Source organism: Phragmites australis, chromosome 15 (assembly GCF_958298935.1).
Source record: "Phragmites australis chromosome 15, lpPhrAust1.1, whole genome shotgun sequence".
Taxonomy (NCBI): domain Eukaryota; kingdom Viridiplantae; phylum Streptophyta; class Magnoliopsida; order Poales; family Poaceae; genus Phragmites; species Phragmites australis.
Genome location: NC_084935.1, coordinates 7,005,657 through 7,024,763, shown reverse-complemented (window position 1 = coordinate 7,024,763; position 19,107 = coordinate 7,005,657). Strand labels below are relative to the sequence as shown.

Genomic DNA, 19,107 nt, shown 5'->3' with positions numbered 1-19,107 from the left:
ACCGAACTTTAACCAAAATTTTGAAATATCAAGAATTCGATGACCTCCGTGTTTCGAGTTTCAAACGAATTTTTGAATCTTGCTTTTGGTAGCATTTTTCTATACCACTTTAGGTAGCCTTAACATCACATCGCTCTCCCCATGTGACGTGTCCGCACAACTGCATGACGCAAGCAATAAGGGATCTAATTCATATCATTCTTTCCTGATTTAATAACTGACATATGAAAAAAAAGAAAAGAAAACACTTATAATATTTACCTCCCAGCACGGATCTCCCAACGGAATCACCTACTCACCTCCGCCGTCAAAGCCAGCTCTTGACGCCGGGCAGCCGCGGCCTTCTCCTCCTCCCTCTCCCCGCCCCGCCTTGCCGTGCTAGCCATGCGCATCTTCGTGCTCTCCGGGCAGAGCAACATGGCCGGCCGCGGCGGCGTGCACCACCGCCGTTGGGACGGCGTGGTGCCGCCGGAGTGCGTGCCGGACCCCCGCATCCTCCGCCTCTCCGCCAAGCTGGAGTGGGAGGAGGCCCGCGAGCCGCTCCACGCCGACATCGACGCTGCCAAGACCTGCGGCGTCGGGCCCGGGATGGCCTTCGCGCTCGGCGTGCTCCCGCGGCTGGACCCCCCCGGCCCTGGCGCCGAGGTCGGGCTCGGGCTCGTGCCGTGCGCCGTCGGCGGCACGGCCATCCGGGAGTGGGCGCGCGGGGAACACCTGTACGAGCAGATGGTGCGGCGCGCGCGCGCCGCGGCCGAGTGCGGCGAGATTGAAGCCGTGCTGTGGTACCAGGGGGAGAGCGACGCGGAGTCCGATGCCGACGCCGCGGCGTACCGCGGGAACGTGGAGAGGCTCATCGCCAATGTCAGGGAGGACCTTGGGATGCCGCAACTGCCGTTCATTCAGGTGATGGGCGACAACTAGTCTTATTTGGTGTAGTTTAGCTGTGTTCTTGGCATGATTGTTTTTTTACTTGTCAAAATTAGAGCAAATTGAATTGGATGCATTGATCTCAACATTGTGCAACAAATGCTTGTTGTGATTCCTCGTCCTAGCCATGTCTTTGTCATGAATTTCAACCAACTTTGATTGAGCCATGATAGGGAAGGCAAAAGGAAAAGATCCTCAATTTTACTTTCATTATCTTTTAGTGTCATCTTTCATTTAGATGCTCAACTGATGGTTGACTTGTGATCTGCTCCATCCACTAGGGTGTGCTTTGTAAGAATCTTTTGAGTTTTGACCATAGAACCTGTTATCCCTCTGGATATCATTTGCATTTTGCAGTGTCTACTACCATTTTTATCAAGATTCTGTATTCACTAAACAGGTTGCTCTTGCATCCGGGAATAAAAGGAACATTGAAAAAGTGAGAAGCGCTCAGCTTAGTGTTAACCTGCCCAATGTTGTAACTGTCGATGCAATTGGTCTGGCATTGAACGAAGATAATTTGCATCTTACCACTGAGGCACAAGTAAAGCTTGGAGAAATGCTTGCAGAAGCCTACATCAAGAATTTTGTAACAGCAGCTTGTTAGGTGAATCCCATGAGGTATATTTTTTGAGAGTCTTCGTTTGATACAATGAACTGTTGGCCATTTATTTTGAAATTATCTTTAAAGATATATCCATGTGACTTCTTGGAGATAAGGAGCAAATGAGCCACATCTATTTCTCAAAAATTATTCTTTATTGTTTTAACTGAACCATGGCAGTCCAAGTAGTATATCTTGCATTTCTCTTTTTTTGTTTCTTCGTGCTTACATTGTAGTGCATCAACCTACCTATATCTTATCTTTCAATTAAAAAAGTCTAATAATTGCATGCATATACCGTTTGCACTTCAAACGAACACATTGGTTCCCTAGAGAAAATAATTGCTTCTGTTTTGACATCCACATAACTAAATATAAGATAGTCAGAACTCCTTTGCTACTGAACTGATGGTATTGGTATGTTGGCAAATTAAGTGCCAACTTGTTTTCATAATTAGGGACTCCTAACCGTTTTAACTGTTTATCAGATAATATATTTGAATTAATGCTTCTATGCTATCCACATAACTAAATTGCACAACTCCTAAAGTGTTACAGTTTGGGGTCTTAGGTTGCAAATCAGACCCTTGATTTACACTTTCAATTTTGGGAGAAAGCATGGAAGCTCTTCACCAAAGTAGGGGAAAAATACATAAATAAACTATGATCCAAAGCAATGTTATGCAATAAAATGGTCATTGCTTCTTTTGCTCATTTTCCTATTGCAATTATGAAACTCAGTCATGAACAGGCAGAAAATAAACGGGAATACAATCCTTGGCTCCTGTTTCATTCCCGGTTTTTGCATTTTTACAGGCACCTCCCATCTTCAGTCCGCAATAAATATGTTTGACAAGGGCATTCTGCTACAAGATCGGCTTGTGCTCGAGCACTTCATCATTGAAAGACATTGTAGCATTTGATCTTCGGGAATACACTGAAGAGCCTCAAATTCATGTATAATCCACTATTCCCTCCACACTGTAATATACCACAGTTGGTCATAATGGCAGACCTACCTTTTTCGTAGCATCGGATCAAACACTCGTGATATCGGTAAATACGAAATTGAGAAACATATATAACTAAAATTTGTAGAAATTCAGCAGAACATGATGTAATTATTAGCATGAAACAAAATGTTTCAACCATTCCAACATGTACCCAAATAGAGCGATAAGATTGTTTTGAACCACTCTAACCTCTTGTTTGATACGCAAGATCGCTTTGGGAGATTTAGGATGTAGGTATTTATGAATTTATGATCCTAATCTCTCATCTAACACATCCTAAACAGCTAGGATTTTGATTGTTCAGAATGTATGCAAAATATTGCATTATTCGGATTAGTTACTTAGATGTTTAGTTTAAGAAAGTTGTTAAGGGGGACGTCTATATCTCATTTGGGTAATTTAAGGAGAATCTCACTCAAATTTGTAACAATTGGATCTAAGATCTATGGCTAACACTTGCATGTGATGATGGTAGTAATAAAAATTTAGATGAGATTGAGGTGGATCTCACCTGATTTTTTTGTTACAGTAATATTGCTTGAAAATTACATCAAAATGTGACTATAGTTTCTGTGTAAACTAACTGTAGCTCCAATATAAACTAACTATAATGGATATAAAAATTTCATGTTATGTTAGTATAAAAAAATCCAGGTGAGGAGAGAGGCTGGATTGCTTGAATTTTGAAAAACCTAACCATCCAGCACAAAACTTGGTACAAATTCAATGAATAAAATTTCGGTGACACAAGCTTCTGATTTGTCGATAAAACAATCGGTTCTAGCACTAAACCTAGCTTACTTATTTAGTTGGAAGAATGAAATATGTGAATCAATTACAACTCATTTCTCGCAAGTACATATATAGGGCTCTCTCAAATAAAGTGCATGGGTTGATTCTAGACCAAACACTAAATTGGGTTGGAAGTTTCCAGCCCAAAATCCACTTTCAATATAAACGAATCCCTAAGCGCAGTCGCCGTCCGGCCGACGTCAGAAGCCACCTGCTCGGCAATCACCCGCAGATCCGGCGACATCCCCACCGGTCGCCGCGGCCGCCTCCGTCTGCTTCCCAATTCGTCACCGATCCCAGGAGGAAGGTGGGTACGATGGACAAGCGCCCCGCCGCCGCCGCCGTCGGGCCGCCGTACCTCCCGGCGGAGCTCATCCCGGACATCGCGAGGCACCTCAAGACCCTCCAGGACTTCTTCTCCCTCCGCGCCGCCTGCCGCGCCTACTGCGCCGCCCTGCCTCCCTCCCGCGCCGTCCTCGCCGCGCAGCCGCCGCACCTCCTGGTGCCCCAGCACTCCCCATCGCGCTCGCAGCTCGCCCTCGTCCACCTCCCGCGCCGCCTCCTCCTCCGCTTCCGCGAGCCCTCCCCCATCTCCAGTGCAGTCCTCGCCTCCGACGGCGCCCGCGTCGTCACCTACGACCACCTCGCCCGCGAGCTTGCCGTCACCCACCTCCTCTCCGGCGAGCGGGTCCGCGTCCCCGACGCCCCTTCCCTGTTCTCCCACGCCGTCCTCGCCGGCGACCTCGTCCTCCTCATCGCTCCCGGGTGGGTCCATTACTGCCGGCTCAGCGACGGTCGATGGCGGGGGGAGTATTGCCGGCTCAGGGACGACAGCCCCTGGCGCGGGGCGTTCTTCAATGGCCTGCACATGATGGTCGACATGCGCTCTGTGAATGGCGTCCTCTATGTGCTCCTCAACACGTGCCAGCTCGCAGTTGCGGAGCTACTGGACAACAAGGTCGAGTTGGTGCTTCTCGGAGGCGAAGTCGATGAGTATGTTAGGAATGCTTGGATGGAGAGCAAAATATTCATGCTTGGGGAGTGCGCCGGTGAGCCATTGCTCATCTTCAAGGTGTCGACCGAGCCGGCGTACAAGCTTTTCCGATGGAAATCTGGGGAGGACAGGTGGGTGAAGGCAACGAGCCTAGGAAGGCGGACACTTTTCATGTCCAGCAATGGCTTTGATGCGTGGCTCGGTCCAGATTCACCGGGAGTTCGAGGGGATTGTATATATGAGGCTCTGCCACGGGCTGCAGGTTGGAGTGAGTACTCTTTAGTTGATGGCACTAGTGAACTCATCGGTATTGAATACCAAGGTGCACCAGAAGTGGATGTCGCAAGAACGCAGGTTTGGATGCTCCCGAGCTTGTTCTGATATTGGCCTACAAAGATCAAATTCTGTGGTTGAATGAAATCAACTGAAGGTATGTTTGCTCATTTGCATTGTTCTTACCTGAAAACTGCGTAATTGGAATACATGAAGACATCACTGTTCTATTATCATCAGTGTCAAGTATTGTTCTGATTTAGATTGAGTGCAAATGGTACCATAAACAGAATGAGTGTTCCACTTGTTGAAGTGTCAAGGATGCATTATTCAATTTGTGATTTGTTAGAATTTCTGTGTTTCTGCTGAAGCTGCTTTCGGGGTGGGGCAGCAACAAGTAACAACTAGTCATGTGACTGAATAATTGTGGATAGAAGTTTTTACCCTTACAATTTTAAGAAGTTAGTCATGTATATTTTAGAGAAATCAAGTGAACGAAAAAAATTTGAGAAATAATTTTGTTGTTAAAAATCTGCCTTATAACCTTCTTCAATTCAGGTGAGGTTTGGCTTTCATCTACACCAAAGCTAGGAATGCTGGCAATATGGTCCCGTTGTCGTCGTTCCCCCGATTCCGACTGCCATCTCTAGCTGCTGCTTTGTGTCGGAAAGAAGGTAAATGATTCATGATCCCTCATGATTAGCAGTATTTCTTCTTCTTCTTTTTTTGTATTTGCGCCTTATCAAATATTTTTTTAGAAATATTTTTTTGTTGCAGGTGTGAGGGCTCAGATGGACACATGAGGATGCCTTGAGGCCTCAAATAAATTTTCAAATATTCTTTTATGCCTTGACGGCTCATGGATTTGTATTCTGCAATGAAGCCGCATGGCATCACGGCAAGAATGGTTAGACTGAAGGCATAGATGGGGGCAAGTGCTTACTCCAATAAATGTATAAATTTTTGGAGTCAGTAGAAAAGGGTAAAAGGATGCTCTCAACTTAATTTCTCTAAATTTGATGGAGGCAAGTGCTTACTCCAATAAATGTATAAATTTTTGGAGTCAGTAGAAAAGGGTAAAAGGATGCTCTCAACTTAATTTCTCTAAATTTGATGTGATAATTTTTCAGATGATGATGTCAACCTGGTATGGCTTAGGATGTGTATGCTGTTGGCATTTGACTTTGAGCTTGACATCGGACACAAGCTAGGTTTGAATATCTGATTTAGCAGCCCTAAGAAGCGGCTGGTTGGTATAGCATATGAGGCGATTCCAAACTTGATTTATATATTTATTAAGCAGTAACTTAGATTTATCTGTGGACTATCCCTGTATGTATATTATGTTTGGCTTCAACTAGAATTACATGAGCAGAGTTTCTCAAGATAATGTGGGTGAGAGGGACTAGGATTTCACTGACAGTGCATTTTTTACTATGCATACATTCTAAGCAAGATTGGCTTAGAGATTAAAAGCAGGGAGAGGTGTAAATAAGTGTAATTGTGGAGAAGATGTTGATTATCCTCCATCAAACAATCGATGCTGGTATGCAACATATTTTGGCATCGGTGAATGGCAATTTTTGCCGAGATGAGCTGTTAGATTGGATATGTAAGTCATGTACTCTGACCTGTCCATTTAAAAATGGATGTTTTAAAAATACATCGTGGCACACAAACCTCAATTTGGTGAGCCTGAGTTGTCCATAATGGATTTTTTTTTTCTTTGAATGTTATGTTCACCTCTCATCATGAGTTATGTAAATGTTTTATCTACCTCTGCTTATTTAAAATTGTACTTTCTACTTTATTCAACTGTCTATGATTGTCTTGATGCCTGTTATTTAGCATCAATGCCATGATGCTGATGGGTGTTGGATTCCGGTGGTGTGGCTTCCTATGGCCCAACAACAAGAAAGACGCTGGCATTGGTTCTTGGAATTGTGCCTTTTGTTTAGAATGTGGTTCCTTCTTTAACCAATATAGATGTTACATGGAATTGCAGTGATTAGTAGGCAGTACATCTGTATGGAGGTGATTAATTTCCCTGAATTGTATGCAAATTACTTGCCTCTTCGATCCTTTTTGTTTCGTGGAAATACAATATTCATTGATTGATTGATCATGTAGTAAAATTTGTTGGCTACATAGATTATGAAAAATTAGGCAGTACTTCTGTCAATGATTTTGGACTTACAAATCAACCAGAATGATTTTGTTTGCAGTTGTCAACTTGCAATGATTCAAAACATGAGATACGGATCATATGTGAGAAACAGTTTCATTGCCTATTTTCACCAGTTTAACTTCTTTTGAAAGAACGACCATTCAAGGTACTTGGATTCGTCCGTAGCATTCACAAACAAATTAAAAAATAACTCCAAAATGCGAATGTTTTGAAGATCATAAATACATTTGGTTAACTTTGATCCCTTGGTCCAACGCTATTCATTTGTTTCGAATCTTGATGGAGTTCACCATATCATTTGTTTCGAAAAATCTTGATGGAGTTCACCATATCTTGGGGCGCAGGGGGGTGCTCCACATTTCAAAGACCACGAAAAGTTAATAAGGTCAAATAAACAAACAGGACTCAATAAGGAATATGCTGAAGTAGGTGGAACTGGTTACATTGAGAAGCATATTGTGCAGCCAAAGAAGTATAAGCATATGCCAACAGGAAAAGTTTCATTTGACTACCCCAAACACTCCATTTGTCACTTAAACCGACATTTCACTATGATAACAGGATAGGTTAAAGGTAGTAAAATTGACTTTTACTATGATAATCCAATGCGGAAGAACATCCCAGCTGCCACATTGCAATTGGAAGTCCACGACGAGCTTCACTAACACGAAGAACATGTACCTTTTTTTGTTGAGCCGGAAAGAACATATACTTGCCTTGTAGCAGATCGTTTGCATGCACGTTGGCTTTCACCTTTATGCAGTGGCAGAATCTATTCCTATGTCGCATGGAGACTGACCACGAAGCGCACGTATTCTAATTCTTCGTTTTCATGACGACGACGACGAATCAAAAAGGGTTGCGGCATCCGGTGGTGTGACTAGATTTGCGCTCGTTGCGGCCGCACCAAAGGAGAAGAAGGAAGGGAGCGGACCGGCATGGCAGAGGCGATCATCGGGCCCCTGGTGGGGAAGCTGCAGGAGCTTGCTGTCAGCGAGGCGCGGGCGCTGGTGGCAGTGAACGACGACATCCGGAGCCTCCGGGACAAGCTCATGTGGATGCAGGCCTTCCTGCGTGACGCCGACCCGCGGCGCCGCGTCGTCCCCGACGAGGCCAGCCGGGTGTGGCTGCACCAGACGCGCGACGCCGCCTTCGACGCCGAGGACGCCGTCGACCAGTACTTCCTCCTGGTCGACCTATCCAGGTATACACGTGCATCGCGTTTCGTGCCGATCGCCTTCCTCTACTGCGTCATGGCTCGGGCATGTTTCCCGATCTGTTTGTTGAACTGTTTTGTTATTGCAGCCTGAGAAATTTAACTTTACATTTTCTTTTGTATAACTGTTATTGCAGCCTGATCTTGTTTTGTTCTTCCGAAAAAAAAATGAAGGCCTAAGTTTAAAAGGGGAATCGAAAGTAATGAAATTTCTTGTTTGAACATAAATGTTTTTACATATATCTTGTTCGAATAATTTGGGTGAAAATTTCCAATTTCTCCCCTAGAAAATTTCCAAATCAATCAATCAATAAATAAATTAAAATCTTGATTTGACTTCTGCTAGATGCTTGCTTGTTTCTTTTATGCCTCGGGGGCCTCCTAATAATACTATCTAGTCAACGGCCTGTGCATTTGCACGGGCTAGTTCATTCAAACTTATTTTATTATATATCGTTTTTAGATATGCTAATCATAAGAGTTTGTTTGTACCTACAAAATGGAGAATTCATTATTCACACACAAATCAAGTTGGTTTATTTTTTAAATTTAATTTTTTTATATGGCACTTGATATGGAGATAGAGTTGGTGCAAAAAATATCAATCTTCTATTACTTCCATACTGAAATTGCACTATTTATTTTACTTATTCTTTTTCAATTACAGATCTATTTCTATTTTTCTTTTCTGAAATGCATTATTTATTGTCCTTAATAGGGACTCTCCGTTTTAGTCCCAAATTTGCATGTACGTGTTGTACTGGATAGGTGCCTTTTTTAAATCTTAGGCGTTAATTAAGTTCCATCGATGTGGGAATATTTTCCAGTGCCTGCACGAATTTCAGCGTTGTAAATGAAACCTTATAACTTGGTCTATATAATGGATGGCTAAGAAGTTTCTTTTCCATGTATGACTTTTCTTTGAGTCTTAGGTTATAGAATTATATTTAGGTCCTGCTTGGCTCAAAGGATTTATGAAGCAATACGTGAGAAAAGAAAGAAACTGGTTCGACCCCTCTGCATGCTAAATTATGAGAAAATTATTCGAATGATATATGAAAATATCATAGGAAATTTTAAGTGGTAATGTAGGAATTGTACAAGATCACATCCTAGTGTTGGAAAGGTTTTCAGAAATATAGAAAAAAGAAATATCAAATCAGCTGTGCCCGGCTTTGGTCGGACTTTGAAAAGCCCAGCCTCTTAAATTTCCAAGCCCGAGTCTGCCCAAAGCTTGAGAAAATATAGTTTTCTCTTACATGTTCAAATAAATTTCATAAGAAAGAATAAACCCTTTCAATTGTTGTTCTGTATTAAAATTATTCAGAACAACAAAACTACATTACTGAAAAATGCAATTTTAGTATTTTAAAATGAATGTTCATAAGAAAAAGTCTTATATTAGTATCTATATAATTGAAGGCACATTCTATGTTAGCTGGAGTGCTGGAGCGGAGCGACCCTGATTCGTTCCGTGCATCGTGCCATGCGAACGTCTAACACGAGCAGACGAGGGAGAGCCGAACAGGGGAACTTTTTGAAAGGAAGTTTCCCTGTCTGAAAGTCTAGGGAACTTTTTAAAAGGAAGTTCCCTTGTTCGAAAGTACAGGAGAACTTCCTTTCAAAAAGTTAACCATCTGGCTCTCCCTCGTCTATTTTTGTTAGGCGTTCGCGTGGCACGACGCACAGAACAAATCAACGTTGTTTTCTCTCGCTTCGCTCCAGCACTCTAGCTAGGGTTTACCTAGAGATGGCAATGGGGCCCCGAAACCCGAAACCCGACGGGTAATTACTCTATTAGGGGCCGGGTATGGACCACTTCTCATACCCGCAGGTCTATTAATGGGGAAAATCGTCACCCGTCGGGTGGAGCGGATACGGATCCGTTCTCCTACTACCCATACCCGTGTACCCATGGGTCCTCAATCTCCCAGGCCACCAGCAAATCTGGCCCACCTAGCCCCAACTAACCCGATTAGCCCACATTACCCTCCCGACCACCCCTCCCAGCCGCCTCTAAGCCCCTCTCACCCGTCGTCCACCCCTCCTAGCCGCCTCTCTCGACCGCCGCCCCTCCCAACTGTCTTCGTCCCTCCCGAGCACCGCCGTCGTCGCCCCTCTTCGCCGCCGATGCTGCCTCCTCCATCACCCTCCTCGATCGTAGCCCCCTCTGCCGCCCCTCCCGGCCACCGCCTTCTCCTCCATTGACCAATCCCGCCGCTGCCTCTTCTGCCACCACCTCCTCTTCCGTTGACTCCCCCGACAACCGCCACTGCTGCCTCCTCCTCCGCTGCCCCCTTTGCTGCCCCTTTCGGTCACCACCTCTTTCATCGCCCCTCCCGACCGTCGCCGGCGTCGCCTCCTCCATCACCCTTCCCGGCTGTCGCCGCCTCCTCCTCTTCCGCCGCCCCTCCCAGTGGCTTCCGCCACCGTTGCCTCCTCCTCTGTCACCCCTCCCTGCCGTCACCGTAACCTCACCCTCTGTCGCCTCTCCCGATCGTTGAGGGTGAGTTTCCGGGTGTGGGTAACCCATCGGGTACCCGTTACCCGCACGGGTACGGGTAAATATTGTACCCGTGTGCGGGTATGGGTATTGTAGTGGGCGTAATTTTTTCACACGGGTACGGGTACGGGGTGGTACAACCCGACGGGTCTAGACCCATTGCCATCCCTAGGTTTACCGCCGCCTTGCCGGCTAACCATGCCTCGCGAGGACTGCAAATTGGAGTCGCCGCACTCACACACACACGGCGGCAAATGGGAGCCTCGATTTAACATTGTGAACAATTGTCAAAGAAAGCTCTCAGCTTCCCATATAAATCAGTGGACATCAACGCCAAGTCTAGAACTTAAACCTAGTGGACTGTGTGCATACCTAGCCATCTAGCTCCATGCATGCAAGCTTCTGCGTGGCCCATAATTTGTTGCATATCAAAAGTTCAATTCAAGTTGCTCTAATGTTTGGGAATGTAATATCCATGTATCTAGTGTTGCATGATTTCATTATTTACTATACAATACAAGTTCACTTAAAGTGAAAGTATTTCCCCTCAAGGTACCCAAGCTGGACTCGCACCATTATAAGGTTCGTTGCTGGATTTACTACACAAATACGTGTGCGGCGCAACCTTTCTAGCAAGATCGAAGCTATCAACTCAAGGCTTGAGAACATTGTTAAGAACAAGGACAAGTACAAGCAGATCGAAGACTCCACTGACAAGACGGTTGTACCATGGAGAGCTTCCACGACCATCTCTGTTGCCCCAACCAAATTGTAAGTTCCCTGAGCACTACATTTTTTGATTTTTGTTATGTTGATAATTGCATATGTGGCTTATCCTAGAGGAGTGGTAGAACAACTTACAAGTATCAAAACTGACCTTTAGCATGGGTGTTGTGGTTTATACTTAGTTACAGTCCCAACCCAGTGATCCTGTGTTGACTGAGTACTACACTTCTTTGGTTGCATGTAATTTTTTCTTTTAGCTATTACGAGGAAGATGCACACACACCATCACTCACGCTGACCGGATGAACACGCTCACACCATCACTCATGCACACCAGACGAACACGCCCACTAGTTTTTCTTAAGATGAATTATTTCTTTTTGAATAAATACATTTGGAGGTGTGCATGCTTCTACCTGCACAATAGAATCTTTTGCACTATATGTTAGACATTGCTTATTAGTACCGTACTTTGGAAAAGTTATTGTTTTGTTGTGCAATAACCGTTCAATAAAAATATATGGACCACAGGGACAATTTGCTGCAGCCCCCGCTTGTGAGTCGCGAGGACAAGCACAGAGAGCTCGATTCTGCTCTGCGTGGTGGCACTGCTCGTCTACAGGTTATCTCTTTGACAGGGCAAAGTGGAGTGGGCAAGTCAACTCTTGTAAGAGATGCGTATGAAAGGCTGGCGATCAAGAACCATTTTGATATGCAGGCTTTGGCAACTTTCCCACCTTATTCTAGTGCCTCTGATATCCTGAAACTAATCCTTAGGGATCTCACGGAGAATGACTTCACATTATCTAAGAAGGATGTCAGTGAGCAACTCAACAAGGAACTAGAAGGGAAGAAATACTTGGTGGTGATAGATGGTGAGGTTAGCACCACTGAATGGAAACACATCCTAGCTGCGCTCCCTTATGTAGCAAACAGTAGAGTAGTGAGAATGTCAAAGGAGAGGCCAGAAGAGCCACCAGGAAACTATGATCATCTTGTCATCCAACTTGACCGTTTTGATGAGGATGCTACCATAGAGTTGTTCCAGCAGAGAGTTCACAGGGAAGAAAGCAGTCCAAAGTACAATGAAGCTGTACGAAATGGTGTTGTAAATGATTACCGTCAAGACATTTTTGACACCACGGAGGGGCTACCACTAGCAATTGTCCTTCTTTCAGGCCTTCTTCGAACAAAGGAGTTTCCGGTTGAGTGGAAAGCTGTATTTGATCATCTTAGATCCAAGCAATCAAAGCGGCTTGACAGCATACTATCCCTGTGCTTTGATGATCTTCCATATGACGTGAAATCTTGCTTCCTTTACTTTGCTGCATTGCCAACAAACATGCTAATTGAGGCACAAGATTTGGTGTGCATGTGGATGGCAGAGGGCTTCCTAAGACCAAAGGAAGGGATGACAATAGAGAAGGTTGGTTACCGTTACTTGAAGGAGTTGATCGCGAGGCATTTAATCAACCCTGAGCCTATGGATGAGAACAGTCCTGAAGAGGAGCTTGTGTCCATCCAAAGCAAAGTCCATGCCTTTCTACAGATTGAAGCACAAGAGGTGAATTTTGTGGAGATCCATAACAGTGATGACATCCCAGCTTTGTCAACTGCTCGCCGCCTCTCCCTGCAAAATCGCATGGATAAATATGCTACACTAACCAACCCTATTCCAAAGCTACGGTCCATCTTGTCTAATTTTGAAAAGGAAGAAATAAGCAAGGAATATGAAAGCAGCGATGAAGAGGAACCCAAAGCGCAACAATCTTCAACCTGCCTACATTGCTCACAGCATGGAACCAAGTGCAAGGAGGAGGACATCAAATCTTATATACAGCAACTTCTATAAGTATCTAAGTTCCTCCGTGTTATTAACCTGCAAGGCCTTGAAGTTGGTGACAAGTTACCAAATGAAATTGGTGATGTGGTGCACCTGCAGTACCTTGCTGTCACATCCTGTTCTTTGAGTGAGATACCGCCATCGGTCGGAAGGCTCACTAATCTTCAGACACTTGATGTCCGGGATACTGCAGTTGAGAAGCTACCTGAGTCATTCTGGAAGATTAGAACACTAAGGCATGTGTTTGGTCATTGCCTCATCTTGCCTAAACGGGTTGGTGACTTGAAGAACCTACAGACACTTGACACCATAAAACCTGATAAGTATGGTTGGGATAGAAATACTCTTGCAAAAATGATCCATCTCCGTTCCTTGTTCATTTGGAAACTTTCCGAAGGTCATTTGAAGGTGCTAGCTGCTGCTCTGAAAAAACTGAAGCACCTTGTGACACTGACCATACATGGTGATGGTATTCCATCAAGTGTGTTCACCAGCTCCTCGCTTCGACGCCTTGAGGTTTTGGAATTGGACGGGAAGCTTGACATGCCATCTGAACCAAATGACATCAAATCATGCCTGCCCAATCTACTTCTTTTGTCACTAGAGAAAACAATGGTTTCACAGGACTTCATCAATAAGTTAGCTGAGCTGCCCTTCCTTGCTAGCCTCACTTTGGATGTTGGATCATACAAGGATGGACAACTTGTATTTTCTCCCGGTGGATTTCATAGCTTGAAGAGGTTGACGATTGACTTGATAGAATTGAAGAAAGTTAAAATACATGAATCATCACTTCCCAGGCTTGTAGATTTGGATATTTTATCCTACTCTAATGATCTGGAAATTGAGATTGTGGGTAAATCCAACATTGTGGACAAGCTCCGTGGTGAGGATGAAAACCTTTATAAGAAGATCAAACGGACTCCAAGGACTGAACGGGCTGCTGGAAGACATTGAATAAATGGATGCCCAGTAGCTAGCTGGCGGTAAGTATATCAAGCGCAATAATGCATTGTTTGTAAGCATCGACCTATGTGTTGTTCCGTCATGTAATCGTGTGTGCGCGCGCGCTTGATGATTGAAACATGTACTTGTATTGTCTATTTTCGGTCTTATGGTGTTTATTATTGTAATGATGTGTTGTTTGAAAAAATTATTGTAATGGTGTTTCAAAAACTCGTTCATTGTATAGCCATAATAAATAAATGCTTGATTGTATTGATACTAAGAAAGATTTCAACTGCATTGTATTTATACTAAGAAAGATTTCAACTGCTCGTGTGATATGGATAAAATACAATTTCTGATGTTGACAATTGTTTTCTGACCGGTCTTAATTATGCTCACTTTTGCACTATGGTGAGCTTTTTAGCACTTATTATTTTCTACCTTTTGATATAGTACCGGTTAGTTGGAGCTTTATTCTTTTTAAATGAGTAAAATGCACGACTAGCATTTTGTTTTGACGATATATCCATCTATCTTTCAACTACTTGAAATTTATCAAATTTGTAGTCGCCTCTCTCAGCCTTCGGATCCTATCAAAAAGTTCTACTTCCTCTCCCCTCTTCCACATCGGCACAACCCGCTGGCTTGACCTTCCCGATTTCTTCAGGATTATCAAGGCAGAATGATTTTTTTTGCCACAAAGGAACTTCATTTCTGATGCCAATTGCCTAATGTTTCGATTTTGCATGCAAAGATTGATGTCATGGCAGCTGCAGATGTCCCGGTGCTTCTGGAAGGTGCCGCGAGCAATGGTGACGAGGGAAGCTAGTAGATGTTTTCAGTGTTGTAGACAACAATCAGAAGTATTTGTTGCTCAGAGCAAGTAGTGTAGACAGCTAAAGATTTGAGCCAGCACAGCTTCTTGACGACGGGAACAACGATGACGTGACTGACCTGCTCGACGGAATTCAGGCCCTAGCGCTCTTGCAGGAGTAAACGTTTGACGTGGTAGTAGTTATACCACTGCACGGCTCTAAGAAGAAACGTACCTTAGCGCAACGGTGGGTTTGGAGCAGTCGCCGCGCCCGCCACGGCGGTGGCCGACCTGGATAAGCAGACGCTTCACGCCGGAGGAGATGGCCGCGGTGTCAAGGAGTGTGCCATCTGCTTGGAGGACTTTTGAGGACGGTGAAGAGGCCAGCGTAACGCCGTGCTCACGCGGGCAGAGTTCCACCAGAACTGCATCGCCACCGAGTGGTTGGAGCGCATCAAATATGTGCCCTCTCTGCCGTCATGCACTGCCGACTAGTGTGGATCACTAGTGTATGTCACGCACCCGATAATCAAGCACCGATCAACACAAGCATAAGAGTTATATTGCCAAAATCCCAACCGGATACTTGGTGTTTTAAGATACAAATTTGGAAAAATGGAAGCAAAGATTGGGAAAGAGCAATCTAAACTGAAAAGAAGCACATGAATAGGAATAGAGAAACTAGCATGAGAGAGGATCAGAACTTGAGTAAGAAAGAGGAACCATTCCGTATTTTCTGTTCTTCGTTCCCTGGTTCACTCGGCGATGGCCCTTTTATGCGCCCTCTTGCCAAACCAACCAGCTGGGCCACTCGACCCGTTGCAGCCGGGTCCACAGTCCTAAGCCCATGACAGTGTACTGAAGGCTTTACATTGGTCATAGTTGCTAGTTTGTAGATTCTTGCGAATGGGACTGATATGAACAGCTGGTACTACGTTACTTGCAGGCATCCATACGACTCTCGCGTTGTAGTCGTCTGCGTTTGCCTGTGTCTTTTCTGTGAATTACCCGAGTCCAAGAAACTTCTGTACAACATGCCAATCATTTGTGGCTACGTGCGCACAATAAAACTTCTGCACCATGAGCGTACAACACACTCGCGGCTTGTGGCAACTGCCCATATCTTACACCATGCAACCAAATTTAGTATGCATGTACCATATCTTTACTACTTAAAAAATATGTAATGATTTCCGTATTAACAAGAGGAGCAACCTGCGGAAGCTCAACATCAACAAGGGGAGACCTCGAAAGGCAAAGAATTGAGTCACGAACAGCAGGAGGTCATGGGGAATATGAATGAAGAAGGGGGAGAGGATAACAACAATCAAGAACAAAATACAACTGGAGCCGAGATCAGATTACAGGATCTCCCTCTGAGAAATCCTTGGGAGCTGATTGCCCCCTTTTGCGGCTCAGCTGTCCTTGGCCTGGGCTTCTATCTGATTCCTACTGGATCAAATGACAAAAAGGCCAGGGACATGTCCAGCTGTGCCTTGATTACTGTTAAGGAAGGAGTGGTGACTGCCAGGCAAATTGAAGCTGAATTTAGAACTCTTGCGGGTCCCAGCTCCACCTGGAGGTGGTATGCCAAGAAACTTAATGAAACTCAATTTCAGTTGAGATTCCCCACTGACAAAAAGGTTGAAGAATTATCTCATTTCTTGGAAATGAGAATGAGAACAGTTCCAATAGCGATTATTAAGCTAAGTCAATGTAACTCTTTGGTTGGGTCCAAAGGTCCTCTCGAGATGACCTGGTTTAGGATTAAAGGCATTCCCTTTGACAAAAGAGATGAGAGTTCAGTTTGCTATGTGGCCTCCTTAGTGGGCCTGGCAATGGAGGTAGACAAAGAAAATCTTGCAAAATTTGAATATGTAAAATATGTGAATAAGGTGCCAAATGTGGTTGAAGGTGTGCTTGAGTTCCACTTATATGACTTCTTCTTTCAAAGAGAAGACCCCCAGCAAGGTGCAACCAATGCCGCGGGCAATAAATGGGTTAGGATTAACAGGGAACCTGAACACCCTTCACCCAAGAAGGCCAAGGCTGCTGGCCAGCGGGAAGAAGCAAAAAATAATGAAATAGCCACACAGATGGGGGGAGGCGCCAATGCTCCAGTGACAAAATTGATGGCTGACGCCCAGAAGGCTTATAGCACCATGTGCCCATCCCCTACACCTGTGATAGATAGTGGTAAAGGAAAGGTTGCTGAAAACACTCCAAGTGAGGAAGAGGAGAGTGATGAGGGATTGCTAATTGGGGACATCATTGCTCCAGGAGAAAACTCTTTGATGATTGACCGAGCCATTGATCACCTGGAAAGTGATGAAAACAGAAAGTGTGTGCTATTCAGATCTCAACTTCAGGGATCACAGTCATTAATGAGTATGGCTCAAATTGGACCAAATCAAAATTTGACTCCTTGGCTGCTGTTGAAGCAAAAAAAAAAAGCCATAATCAGTGGGAAAGTGGAGAAGGGGAGAAGGAGAAAGTTCCACGGATTAATGAAGAGAATTCTGCTGAAACCAAAGAAATGCTTGAACCCTCTGTGTTCAATGAGAGCTCTGAAGGCAAAGACATAGCTACTTCTCAGAGTAGTGGGTCTAAAGGTGTTGTTATGGAACTCAACCAGGAAGAAGTTGAACAAAAGACATAAGATCAGAATGAGAACATGACCCAACTGATGAACGAGAGCTCATAGGAAGGACATACTCATCTAGCAAGGGCTGAAAGGGTTCAGGCCAAAAGTGATGATCAGGACCAAGTGAAGGCCAAAGTGAGGTAGAGTGAAAGAATTCAGAGGCAGCAGAACACTAATATGGAGATTGTTGATAAAGCCACTCTCTTGTCCAAGAAGAAAAACCTTGAAGGTACCTCCTTAAATGCTTCTAATTCCTTTGCCGTTCTTGATAATTTTGAGCTGGTATCTAGATCTAGGGGAATGGGTATAGCTATCTCTGTTCATGACATGCACAAATTTGATGTGATTAAGGATTTGGAGGTGGCAAGACACAACTTGAAGGTCAGGAATGAAATTGAGGAACAAGGCACAAGTGTTGCTGACCAAAACAACCAACCCACTCTCCCCTTTGAGGAGCAGTTGGCCATAAATATAGAATGTGATGATTCTAAAAAAGAAGGCTTTCAATTGTGTCATCAAGAAAAAAGAAGAAAAAACACAAAAAAATTGATTAACCAAAAGGCAAGTCAAGATGCCAGTAAAGTGAAGAACCATCCTCTAGATGGTGACATCACTTCTGAAGGAGAAACCCCCAAGATTTGCTCTGGGTAGAATCTCAGGAAAAGGCCAGTCAACAAACCCAAATATAAAAAATGATAGGAATTTTCTGGAACTGTAGGGGTGTCTCCAAAAAAGGAATGGGGACTTTTTTGTGAGATTTGATTCAAGAACAGAAAACTGATTTTATTGGGTTGCAGGAGACTATGAGGAAGAAGTTAGTAGATAGTTTCTTTAGAAAGATAGATGCTAGAAAATCATATGCTTGGCACTGGCTACCCTCCTCTGGTAGGTCAGGTGGCATGTTGTGTGGGGTTAATTTGGACAGGTTTGATGTGGTCTCCTTTTCCTCTGGAAAATTTCACATCTGGGCTGAGATGTTTGATAAAAAATCAAAAAATAAATGAACAATGGTTAATGTCTATGGGCCTGCCCAAGAGGAATATAAAGAACAGTTCCTTCTTGAACTGTCAAACATTTGTTAGACCACTACCCTCCCTCTGTTAATTGGGGGGGGGGGGGGACTATTGTGATGTTGGGTAGTGAATTGTATCACCGAACCATAGATGAGTTACTTCTAAAGTGTTTAGGTTCGTAGCAAAGTAAAATTGATATGGGTGAAGTACATGAAGGTATTTGTGGTACATATCAGTCGGCTCACAAAATAACGTGGTTATTAAGGAGGGCTAGTTTTTATTGATCGACTATGTTTGATGATTGCTCTAGATATTACAAAGGATGTGAAGCTTATAAAATTTTTGGTGATGTACAATTAGCTCCTTCTATGTTGCATTTTATCATCAAACCATGATCATTTCGTGGATGAACTTTGGATTTCATCGGCCAAATTCATCCTTCATCTTTCAAAAGTCATCGCTTTGTTTTGGTTACTACGGATTATTTCACAAAGTGGACCGAGGCCGTTCTATTGAAGAACATGACGTATAAGAGGTAATCAAGTTTATTTTAGAGCATATTGTTTATAGATTCGGTATCCTGCAAACTTTAACTACCGATCAAGGTTC

General features: G+C 44.0%; 3 protein-coding genes across 3 annotated transcripts; all 3 read left to right on the top strand.

The window, feature by feature from the left end:
* Positions 1-238: 238 nt before the first annotated feature.
* LOC133891962 (probable carbohydrate esterase At4g34215) lies at positions 239-2,560 on the top strand. Its single transcript, XM_062332685.1, has 3 exons — positions 239-903; positions 1,328-1,548; positions 2,348-2,560. The coding sequence occupies exons 1-2, from the start codon at positions 385-387 to the stop codon at positions 1,532-1,534; spliced, it is 726 nt and encodes a 241-aa protein (XP_062188669.1). The 5' UTR covers positions 239-384; the 3' UTR covers positions 1,535-1,548; positions 2,348-2,560.
* A 1,092-nt stretch (positions 2,561-3,652) lies between these two features.
* On the top strand, positions 3,653-6,723 carry LOC133892090 (uncharacterized). Its single transcript, XM_062332837.1, has 3 exons — positions 3,653-4,760; positions 5,162-5,277; positions 5,381-6,723. The coding sequence occupies exon 1, from the start codon at positions 3,653-3,655 to the stop codon at positions 4,709-4,711; it is 1,059 nt and encodes a 352-aa protein (XP_062188821.1). The 3' UTR covers positions 4,712-4,760; positions 5,162-5,277; positions 5,381-6,723.
* Positions 6,724-7,555: 832 nt separating this feature from the next.
* On the top strand, positions 7,556-14,038 carry LOC133892708 (putative disease resistance RPP13-like protein 2). Its single transcript, XM_062333627.1, has 4 exons — positions 7,556-7,995; positions 11,063-11,281; positions 11,768-12,975; positions 13,090-14,038. The coding sequence occupies exons 1-4, from the start codon at positions 7,730-7,732 to the stop codon at positions 14,034-14,036; spliced, it is 2,640 nt and encodes an 879-aa protein (XP_062189611.1). The 5' UTR covers positions 7,556-7,729; the 3' UTR covers positions 14,037-14,038.
* Positions 14,039-19,107: the final 5,069 nt, after the last annotated feature.